The sequence below is a fragment of the Kogia breviceps genome, chromosome 10 (assembly GCF_026419965.1).
Source record: "Kogia breviceps isolate mKogBre1 chromosome 10, mKogBre1 haplotype 1, whole genome shotgun sequence".
Taxonomy (NCBI): Eukaryota; Metazoa; Chordata; class Mammalia; order Artiodactyla; family Physeteridae; genus Kogia; species Kogia breviceps.
The window spans coordinates 4775054-4786387 of NC_081319.1; the positions used below are offsets into that span (position 1 = coordinate 4775054).

The following is an 11334-nucleotide window of genomic DNA, read 5'->3' on the forward strand; positions in this document are numbered from 1 at the left end:
GTGAGGGTGAAGTCAGGCCTTGCAGCTGCCGCCGCAGCCGTAGCCGTCTCCACGCAGGAACCCCGGCTCCCAGCCCCTCTACTGCCCCAGCCGGCAGGGGATGGCCGTCAACCGCGGTTGTGGAGGAGCAAACCTGTTTCCAGAGGTTCCGTCCTGTGACTAGTCTTCTCTGGCCTCGAGGGGCAAAGCCAGCCTGTCCCAAGCCCCCTCGGCAACCGCTGCCTCCACTGCCCACCCTCGGGGGGTGGGGGGCTCACGCTGCTGCCCCTGTCACTCTCTGTCCCACAGCCTTCCCCTCCGGTTCTGGGTGAACATCCTGAAAAACCCACAGTTTGTCTTTGACATCGAGAAGACGGACCACATCGATGCCTGCCTCTCAGTCATCGCACAGGCCTTCATTGACGCCTGTTCCATCTCCGACCTGCAGCTGGGCAAGGTCAGCTGCTCCTGGGCAGGCCACCTGGTGCTGATGGGGACGGAGATCTTTCTGGGAGGGGAACCAAAAGAGCTCAGATCTGGGGGATGCGGGAATGAACAGGGCCATCAGAAGCGGGGGGGGGACTCCCAGAAACCGGCACCCACAGTCAAACTACGTGGCTGCAGACTGGCCGCAGCCGCCTCCGGTGTGCCCCGCACCAGTTCCCGACGCTGAGGCCGTGGAGCCAGGCCGGGAGAAGCCGGAGTGAACGTGGAAAGCCTGCGTGGTCTGGCACCATCGGAGACCGGCGGGCTCCGGGCGGCAGCCCTGATGGTCAAGAGCCATCCAGTGGGCACTGAGTGAAGGGGTGGGCGGAGGGGGGCACAAGTGACCAAGACCTTTGAACACACTCAGGAGGGAGACCCCTGAGGCATCTGTCTGCAGGGAGAGGACCCAGCTGGCTTTAGCGGGCGCGGAGGAGAGAGCGCGCCATTCCAGGCAGAGCAAAGGGCCTGGGCCGGGCAGGGAGGCTGTGAGCGTTAATGAGGCGGTAGAGTTAGACCTGCCCCTGCAGGAGGGCGGGCGCGTGGCCCTGCGTTTAGCCCATGGCTTTCAGAGAGAGGCCACGAGAGGCAGAAAGCGCCGTCACCTCTCACACGCTATCTCAGAAGGCAGGACCCCCCTGACAGAGAACTGGGAGCATACCTGGCACATTTTGCTTTCAGGCGTAGGAAACACGTGGTGGGAAATATTCCACTGAGACAGCAATCAGGCTTCCAGAAATTTTAGCCACCAAGACCCATATCCCTAAGCAAGGACACAAACAAAACAGCCTGCGTGTCAAAGAGCTGGCACACGCCCGTGCACTTTTCCCCCTAAAAGTCGATCCCCCTAGAGGACATCACCCTGACAGTTGCGTAGGAAATAGGGCAGGGGTTCCAAGTACAAGGGCAGAGAGGAGAGGGGTGGGGGCCCTGATCCAAAGCCCACAGGGCGGGGACGTTCAGTGATGGGCTCGTTTGTGTGGCGGGAGAGACGAGGGCTCATCCAGGAGAAGACGAGTCTGTGTCTTAACCCCTCACTCCTCTCTGCCCAGGACTCACCAACCAACAAGCTCCTCTACGCCAAGGAGATTCCCGAGTACCGGAAAATCGTGCAGCGCTACTACAAACAGATCCATGACATGACTCCACTCAGCGAGCAGGAAATGAACGCGCACCTGGCGGAGGAGTCGCGGGTGCGCCACGGGGACCTTGCCGGGAGGGGCGGGGCCGGACTTGACCGTCAGCGTCAGCGAGGGGCTGCGCATAAGCAGCGGGTCTTGGCCGGGCCTGGTTTTGACCATGGAGTCAACCTCCCTCCGACTCCCGCCTTGTCTTTCTTCATAGAAATACCAGAATGAGTTCAACACCAACGTGGCGATGGCAGAGATTTATAAATACGCCAAGAGGTATCGCCCACAGGTGAGTAGCCCCCAGTGCGAGGCCCCCCTCGGAGCTACGATGCCCCCATATCAGCCCTGCTCACCGCCAGCTGCTCAGGGAAACAAACCCAGGGTGAGGGTCCCTCTCGGGCATTGCTATCCCCAGGGCGTTTCTGCTTTGCGGGTGGCCGCCAGCAGTGGAAGCCCAGGCGGTGTGTTCTCCCCGAGGATGTGCGGCGGGTGCCGGGGGTCCTGGGCCCGGGCTTTGGCCCAGCTCCCTCCGCTTCCCCCTCAGATCATGAGCGCCCTGGAGGCAAACCCCACAGCCCGGAGGACGCAGCTGCAGCACAAGTTTGAGCAGGTGGTGGCCCTGATGGAGGACAACATCTACGAGTGCTACAGCGAGGCCTGAGCCTAGGGGTGGCGGGACGGGCGCCCTCCCTCCACTTCGCTTTGTCCCCAGTGCCTCGGACTCGGGCTGGGAAACGACGCAGCACGAGGGGCCTCTCTGAGCCAGCCAGCCAGAGGAGCCCCCAGCCCTGGCCCCTTGGGCACCGTCCCCCTCCCACCTGCCCCCAGACCCAGCTCTGGGCTGGGGGCTCAAATGCTGCAGCCGCTCCCCGGTAAGGCTCCCCCCGTCCACCCAGCACAGCCTGGACGGCGTCCCACTCGCTCTGCCTGCACGGCCCAGTGGCAGCGAACCCACCGACGGGCGAAGAGGCCGCCCGGCCCTGAGGGCGCAGCCGGAAACACTACCTCATCCTACCCGGTGGAGGGGAGGCCCCTTGAACCAGCCCTCAGCTGGTTTCCGCTTCAACCACCCAAACGTTGCCCCCGCCTCTACTCACCTGCAGGGGACCCTGGCCACGCGCCGTCCAGCAGTGTCAGATCTCTGTGCTCGAGCGGACCCTGGCTGGGTGGGCGGCATCCACTGCCTGCGGGAGGCTCTGTGCTGCCCTGGGAGCCGGGCGGGCAGGGGCTGAGGGGACAGGTGCCGGGCGATCCTGGTCTCGAGGGAGGGGCGGGGGGCTGAGTTGCACCGAGGCTGTAGCTGGGCTACTTGATCTTGCTGGAAGTGTTTCTAAAGAGAGCACCACTTTTTGTTGTTGTTGTTTTTTTAAAAAAAGCTTTTATATATTAAAAAACTTATCACGCGCCAACTGTGAATAGCTGCCACTAGTGCAGAGGACCCGGGGAGGGGTCCCGAGGGGCTCCCAGCGCAACACTGGAAATGACTGTTCCAGGGGACAGGCAGACCTGGCAGAGACCCCTGCGCCCCGAGAACACCGTCCTTTCTGTTCCGTCAAAAGCGGCTGGCTGGGAGTGACCCAGCCAGTGCTGGGACAGGTCACAGACCTTGGGGCTGGGCTGGAGGGGGAGGCTGGGCTGCTCTGGAACCTTCTTTATAATAAAAGCCTGATGGGAAAACCTGCCGTGGGCTCCAGCCTTTATCCTGAGATGGCTGTACTTGTAGCAGAAAGGAGGGAGGGGGGCCTGGCTTAGGACCCTGCCCAGCTCCCCTCGTGAGGGGTGTGCAGACACCAACTCCGCTTCCAAGAAGGTTTAGTGGGGAAACGCGGGCATCCACTGACCGCCAGGAAGATGTCACAGCTGCTGTGTGCCGTTTACCCCTGGGCGGGCCCTGCTCCTTACTTACCTATGTAATAAGCCGTGAGGAACAGAATATCATCCCCGTTTTACAGATGTAGAAACTGACGCTCAGCACAGTCGAGGAATTTCCCAGGTCACAGCACAGGGAAGCCAAAAACCGGCTTGCATGGGCGCCCCATTCCTCTGGTCCATGCTTCCTCCAGGCTGGAGTTTCCACAGCGGCCCCCAAAGTGTGTGGGGAGCTCCAAGGTGACCACCCTGGAAAGAGAACTGCCGTTTACACACTCGCCCTGAATTTGTCATAAATATAGCTTAGACTAGATATATAGCTTAGACATAAATATAGCTTAGACATAAATACCATTAACTCCATTATTCAGATGAGGAAACAGAGGCAGTTTCTCCCAGGCTGGTATAACCCTGCACTATTTCTCACCACAGCACATGACTTGGGAGCAGCAAATACCACAGAGACCCCCAGCCCACCCAGCTGGCTCTGGGCCTGAGCTGGGGCTGAGATTCACTGACCCCCAAGAAAGGTCACTAAAGACCACCTCCAAATCAGAAGCCGCTTAAGTTAGTTTTTTCTTTTTATGAAGGAAAAATAATCACACACACACATTAATCAGGAGTAAGAGCTGGGACAGAAAAATTCGTACAATTTAAACAGAATCCCGCAAATACCAGTTCTAGAATTGAGAACAGAAGAATGAGAAGAAAACAGTAAACAATTTTTAGCTTTAAAAATAGCCTCTTCCTGTAGTGCCTTCTGGGTGGAGATTCTTTATCTTTTCAAATTCTCTATTCTGATCACTGATGCCTTTTTATTAAGCAGCAGACTTTCTAGTCTAAGCTATTTTCATCACAATTTTTTTTTTTTTTTTTTTTTTTTTTTTTGCGGTACGCAGGCCTCTCACTGTTGTGGCCTCTCCCGTTGCGGAGCACAGGCTCCGGACGCGCAGGCTCAGCGGCCACGGCTCACGGGCCCAGCCGCTCCGCGGCACGTGGGATCCTCCCGGACCGGGGCACGAACCCGCGTCCCCTGCATCGGCAGGCGGACTCTCCACCACTGCGCCACCAGGGAAGCCCTATTTTCACAATTTGATGAGAATTTTTTTTGGGGGGTGTGATGCTAGAATGAATACATGTTTTCTGCAGAACTGTCAGGAAGTACAAAAAGCCTGAAGAAAATAAAAGCTACCCTAACCCACCCACGGTTAAAATCTGAGAGAACGTCATTCCAAACTCCAAATCGTGTGCCTGCCTGGGTTGGAGGCTGAGGAGTGATAATTGAGATCAGGATGTACTCACCATTTCGCAGCTGCCTTTTCCCCCATGCAACATCTTTCTATGCTATTAAATATTCCACAGCCTGTTTTAATGCCTGATTAACATGCAATTCCCTCTTGAAGCTTAAAAACACATTTGCAAATGGAGGAAATCTCTAGTTTCTGGGGTCATTTCTCAGCACGGAAGCTGGCCGACCACTGTGAACCACCCCCGGTCCTTGTCTGGGGCCCTGAAGACTTGCCTTGCGGCCACAGGGGTCCCTTAGCTCTGTCTCAGGGTCACAGGAGGTGGGAGCTCCGGCGTAACGTCTGTCCTCAAGCAGGGGAGGAGGCTCTCCGAAGTCTCGTGGGTGCTGGGTGCTGTCCGGCCTCTGCCAGGTCAGGGCTACTGGCCTGCTGCCAGCTCGTGGGGGTGAGATGCCCGGTGATGCCTGCCCCATCCCACCCCGAGCCTGCCCAGGGTGCCTCCCCCAACCAGACCCCCTACGGGGGAAGCGCCAGCCCAGCTCCCTGTGCCCCTGGGGGCTCTGCTGGCAGCCACGTTACAGACGCCCCAGGAAAGCCAGAAAGCCATCGGCACAGCTGATGCTCCATGCTGGGCTGCCTCAGTTTCCCTTGGTGTCCCATCTGCCCCTTCCCAAGTGCCATCCAGCTTACCTCTGACTCCCTTCAAATCCGCCCCTTCCGTCTCTGCCCACCCCCTGGCTCAGCAGTCACCCCTCATCTGGACCATCTCTTGGCAGCCCCCTGAGCTGTCCTCGCCCCAGGAGGCGGTCGCCATGCAAGCACTTGGGTGGACCCCAAATTGTGGACCCCTTTCTACATCCACTCCCTCAGCATATCCCATCCACCCTGCTTAAACCTCTACCCAGAATCCACTACTTCTAACCCCTCCCTCCATGGCGGCCCAACCCCTCAGCTGGACCATTGCAGGGCCCGCCTCCTTAGCCTCCTGCTGCTGCCTGTGTCCCCCCGCAGGCACTCCGCTGCTCACTGGCCTCTAATGGCTGTTCATCACAATTAAAACAAAACCCAAAGCTCCTACCCTGCCTTACAAGGCCCTTCGGGATCTTGCCCTAGTCTACCCCGCAGCCCTCGTTATGGTATCTACTGCTGAGTAACAAACCACCCCAATACGTCTGTGGTGCTTATGTGTCTGACTCGGGCAGGGCTCGGCAGGGAAGGCCTGTGCCTGTTCCATGTGGTGTCAGGGGGGCCGCTCAACTGGGATAGGCAATCCATTGCCAAGATGGTGCACTCGCATGGCTGGCAAATTGGTGCTGGCTGGTCAGGGAGCCCAGCTGGGGCTGACAACTGGGGTGCGTCAATTCTTCTCCACTGGCTGCTTGGGCTTCCACACAGCGTGGTGGCTGAGTTCTAAGAGCAACTATTAAAAAACGAAAGAAACAACAACAAGGAACAACCCACACACAGCAAGTAGAAGCTGCCAGTCTCTTAAGGCCTGAGCCCAGCAACTGTCCTAATGCGAATTCCACTGTAGTCTATTGGTCAAGCAAGCAAAGAGCCCAGGTTGAAGGGGGCAGGGGCACAGACTCCGGCTCTCCATGGGAAGAGTGTCACACACGTCTTCAAAACACCCCAGACCTCACCTCTGTGTCCATCCGGGCTTTAGCCACACGGGCCTCGCTGCAGCACCGCATGCCTGTCGAGAGCTTCCCACCCCACGGCCTTTGCGCTTCCTCTTCCTTCTGAGGATTCCCGAGGGGCCCACAGTCCTGCTCAGTGACTGGCCGAATGGTCCGCACCTCCTCTCAGCTCCTCCAGCCCCTCCTCTCCGCGGCCACAGGGCTCCTTCTCAACACACACCACTGTCGGTCTCTTCCCTGCCTGTAACCCACCCTGGCTCCGCCACGCCCCCAAGACAATGTCTGCCTTCCTCAGCCCACCCTTCTACACCTGCCGGCCCCACCTCCAAGGTCCAGGGCCTCAGGCCACCCCTCCCCCACCTGTTCTCCTCTCAGAACCACCAATCCCCATCCGACCAGCTCCACCCCACATTCTGGGCCCTCTGCCTGCAAGGCCCTTCCCCTCATCTATCTGGCAATTCCTACTCATCCTGTAAGACCAAAAGCTGCCCCCTCCAGGAAGCAGTCCCAGATCTCAGGCTGGATCAAACACCTTTCCAGCGCCTCCACAGGTGCCTACGTGCCTTTGGATCCCTGCAGCGGTCTGCATCTCCCCAGCGCAGAAGCTTCTACCTGGGTCCTAGCCCTGGATGGCCAAATCCTTAGATCTCAGCCTCCTTCCACACCAATTTGTGGGGGACAAATTCTTTATTGATAAATAGGTTACAGTGAAATAGAGTGATAGTTTTTAGGGGAATAAAAAAATAGAATCTCAGTCTCTCTCCACCCCGCCTCTAGCTCTCAGCTTCTGCCTTCTTACTGGCCGCTTTGGACGATGAGGACTTGGCGGGAATGCCAGGCTTTCTCGGGCCTTTAGGGGCCTCTGCCTTCCTGGCCAGTGGTACAGGCTCCATCTTGGACCCCATGCCCTTGGGAGGAACAGGGGCCTTGGCTTTAGGCGCCTCCCCAGCCCCCTGGGCAGCAGCCTTTTTAGGGACCTTGCTCCCCCTCTTCTTTTTGGCTGGGGAAGCAGCAGCATTCTCGCCCTATAAGAAAGCAAACCAGGAGCAAGGTGACAGAGCTGGGCAGGGCTGGGCGCACAGCTCAGAGCCCGCGAACTGAGGGTGGAAACCCCAGCTCTGGGTCACTTTCGACAAGCGACCTCACCTCTCGAAGACTCAGCCTCTAATCTACAAAATGGGGATGGTCATCCGCAGGGCGCTGAAGGGCCGGGGAAGAGAGGAAAGTGCTCTGTGCTTTGTAGGACAATAAGTTGCCCCCTTCCTCGGCTGGCCCCTCTGGGGCTGGGTGGGGATGCCCGAGCTCTGGTCACTGGAGACCCAGAGCAGGAAGTCCCCCAGGCACCTACCTTGGTGACCGTGGGTTTGGAGCTCTGACTCCCAGGCTTCGTTTTCCTGTGGGCCTTGGTATCTGCTGGAAGAGGGGATGGCAGGTGAGAAACATCCCTTTCAGGAGGAGCTGCTGTTGGGCCAGAAGGTTCAGGGGTCCCACAGCCCTCAACCTGCCCAGGGCCCTGTCCTCACTCTGACACTTGCAGGCTGTGTGACCTGGAGCAAGTAGTTTAGCCTCTGAGTCTGGGTGCCCTAGTCTGCCAACTGCAGGGAGCAGCCTCTCCCCCAGGGACAGCTGGAGGATTAACTGGACGGTGGATGACCACCCCTCCCTCCCTCTGCTCACAGCTCCACGCCTGCCCACACCAAAGGCCCCTGACAGCTGTATCTGCCTCTAGCCTTTAACCTATCTTCCACATGGCGGCCAGGATACATTTTAAAAAACATCTTGGGCCCTAGCTGTCCCCTGTTCAGAGCCTTTCTGTGGCTCCTCATCGTCCTCCAGATAAAGTCCAGCCTCCTGCTGCCCTTCACAACCTCCCCTTCCCCCTCCCCCAGTGCACACAGACACAACTATTTGTTGAGTCTTCTTCCACCTTCTTCACGCTTCCAGGCCTTTGCACAAGCTGTTCTGCCTGGGACACCTCCTCCAGGAAGCCTCCCCTGACCCCTCTCAGAGATGACGCCTCCTCCTCTCTCTGCGCTCTTCTCCCCCATACCCACCCCCACCAGCTACCATGCATTCTCTGTCTCTCTGAGTCAAGCCAAGTGCTCAGGGCACATTGGCTAGAAACCCCTCCTCCCCAGAGCTGGCCCCTCCATTCCAACTCATGTCCAGTGGCTGCCAGCAACCGCCTCCCATGCCCTCCTCTCACCCCATTCACATCCATACCTCGGCTGCTCCTTCCACCTTTGACCTCTGACTTCCCGCCGGGCCCACTGGCAATGGAAAGGGACTGTGTGGCCTCGTCTGGCTGTTGGGAGGACTTCTTGGCCTCACCCAGTCTTGCCTCTGGGTCCTTGGTCTGCTGGCCTTTCTTGGGGGCCTTCTTGGCTGCACCTGGTTTGGAGGGAGCTGTCCTCCCCTCTCCCGGCTTCATGGATCCTTTTTTCACATCGCCTGGGTTGGGTGGGTTCTTCTTGGACTCACTTGGTTTCTTGGGGTCCTTTCCCTCAGCTTGACCAGGCCTCCTGGGGGCCGTCATGGTAGACGTCTTCCTGGGCTGGATTTTCCTTTTGTCTTTGGGAACTAACTGGAGGAGGAGAGAACGGGGTGGGATTGAGAGCAGAGGTTCTGGATGTCTCACGCCCTTATACCCTACATGAGGCTCAGAGAAGACCCCATCCCAAAGAAGGCGGCCAAGGGCTTGCGGAGAGGACGCAAAACCACCTCCTAAATGCCGGCTGCCAGTAATGCATTCCACCCACTCATGCACTGTGAGGAAGGGTGCTGCCATTTAGGACCTAAGAAACCCGAGTCTCCAAAACTCACCGAAGCTTCTCCTACCCTCCCTGCACAGGTGGCGGGCACACGCCTCCCACCCCTGCACCCGGAAGCCTCAGAGCCAGGCTTCTGGGAGAACATCGTGTACACTGAGCCCTAACGGTCTCTCTGTGATGTTAACTTATAATCTCCTTTGACCCCCCAACACCATCCCATGGACTGTGGCTGGGACTCCCCACCTCACACCACCGCGTCCCCGAGTCTCCCTGCCACTTTGCCTCCGTGTAGCTGGACACGGACACGGAGGTCCGACGGCTGAGAATTCATGGCTTCCTGGGGCCTCAACCCCAGCCCAAGTGCGACTCGCCCAGGTCTTCTCCTCCCCCTCTGGCCTCGGTCTCCCCATCTTTACAATGGGACCATCAGGGAGGGTACAAGCAGCAGGAGGATGCAAGCGTCCCTGGCAAACAGGTGGTCGCTGCCCCTCTAGAGCCCAGCATGCCTGGACCCTCACGGCTCCCCGTTACCCACCTAGACCAGAATCAGCCCCCACTCTCTGCACACACACATGCCTGACTCCGTGGTACCCAAGACCCCCTTCCCTGCCTCCCAGCCCCTGCGCCCACTTGCCTGTCTCCCAGTCACACGCACTACCAGCGCCCTCTCTTGCTCCCCTCCACCCCCCCCCCCCGTGCCCCTGGCCTTGCCATGGCTGGTGTCCAAGCTCTGACCCACACACCCAGAGTTCCAGGAGGGGGGATGCCCTGTGCTCAGCCACCATATTCCCACAGGGGTTGGAACGTGGAGGTTGAGAACATTCCACCGTGTTCCATGGAGCCTGTCAGAGGAACTGCTACTTGCTGGGGCCCAGCAGTGACGAGACCGACCCCGTGTCTGTGTCCCTGAGATTTCCCTGGTGGCAGCCGGCAGTCACGATGCTGGGGCTTAATTCTGTGGCCACATTTGCCCTTCGCTCTGGGTGACCCTCCCCTTTGAAAGAGGAGGATGTAGGGGCTCAGGGAGGTGTCAGCCCTGGTCTGGAGACCTCGGATCTGGAGCCAGACAGCACGAGGAGCAAACCCCATTTCTGTGACCCCGTAGAGGCCAAGGTTGGGTCTGTGCCGCCCATGGTAAGGAATTCCAGGAAGGGGTCACGGGGGCCAACGACCCAGAAGTGAAACAGCTGAGGCGGTCTCTGGTCACTCAACACACCCAACGGGGACGGAGGAGGATGCAGCAGGGTGACCGGGGCCGTGCGGGTGCCCAGCTTGCGCAGGGAGACGGGGGGTCTTGGCAAAGACAGAGGAAGAACGAGAAGAGACAGAAGGAGAGAGGGAACAGGGCAGGGGACCAGCACCCAGAGGCTGGGAAGAAAGAGCTGGAATTGGGGTTCAAGCCCTCGGGCAAGTCCACCTGCACCCTGGGGCCTCTCGCCACCCCCCACCCCACTCCCAGCGGCTGACTTTGAAGCTGCCAGTGGCTCCCCGGGCCTTGGAGTTGATGGGCCTGACGAGGAGGCCGCGGTGCATGCCTGTGGCCAAGGCCTGCTTCAGCAGGTACTTGAGCCGGAGGGCGTCCACCGTCGGGTACTTCTTCAGGATGTAAACCTTGATGGCTGCCACCGAGGTACCGCGGCGCCGCTCCCCGGCCTGCAGCGCCTCCAGCACCATGCGCAGCACCGGAGGGTGGCGGTGGGGCTCTCGGACGCCGCTCTGGATCAGGCCTAAGGACAGACAGCAGGACATCACCCGGGGCCCAGACCTCCCTCAGACCCCGCTGAGGACAAACACCCCTAGTGAAGCACCCACTAGGCGTTGGCCAGGCACCACTGTGGGTGAGCAAGCGGCCGGGGGATCAAGTACACACCCCTCACCCCCACCCCAGGTCAGTGCCACTGCCCCCTGGCCTGGGAGCAGAGGCGGGGGCACTGCTTGGCCACCCGGGGTCTCCTGGTGCCCGCCGTGGGGCTGGGCATGCACCAGCCCTCCACGAAGGCTCATTAAAAGCATTAAAGTGTCCTTTAACAGGCAAACCGACACCAGGTCAGTTGTCTAGCTCTAACTACCAGTGTACAGGAAATGCAAGGGCCACTGTCATGAAATCAGTAAAACCCAGACTGAGGAACTCTCCAGAACACACGGTCCAGTTTCTCCTACAAACAAGCAAGGAGGAAAAGAAAACATGGGAAGGGCCCCAGAGAGGAAAGATCCT

The 11334-nt window shown here is 59.1% G+C and overlaps 2 protein-coding genes across 3 annotated transcripts in view; one reads left to right on the plus strand and one right to left on the minus strand.

The window, feature by feature from the left end:
- The window catches only part of PLXND1 (plexin D1), a 51736-nt gene extending 48462 nt beyond the window's left edge, over positions 1 to 3274 (plus strand). For both annotated transcript variants that reach the window (XM_059076852.2, XM_067043389.1), the window contains exons 33-36: positions 289 to 436; positions 1515 to 1655; positions 1807 to 1881; positions 2137 to 3274. In XM_059076852.2, the coding sequence (XP_058932835.1) occupies positions 289 to 436; positions 1515 to 1655; positions 1807 to 1881; positions 2137 to 2253 (481 nt within the window). In that variant the 3' untranslated portion in view covers positions 2254 to 3274. The remainder of the gene's footprint in view (positions 1 to 288; positions 437 to 1514; positions 1656 to 1806; positions 1882 to 2136) is intronic.
- Positions 3275 to 7121: 3847 nt separating this feature from the next.
- On the minus strand, positions 7122 to 10868 carry H1-8 (H1.8 linker histone). The gene is made up of 4 exons (XM_059076050.1): positions 10587 to 10868; positions 8572 to 8932; positions 7697 to 7761; positions 7122 to 7373 (listed from the first exon to the last, which is right to left on the minus strand). Exons 1-4 carry the CDS (start codon positions 10866 to 10868, stop codon positions 7122 to 7124), a joined length of 960 nt encoding a protein of 319 aa, XP_058932033.1.
- Between the last annotated feature and the right edge of the window lie 466 nt (positions 10869 to 11334).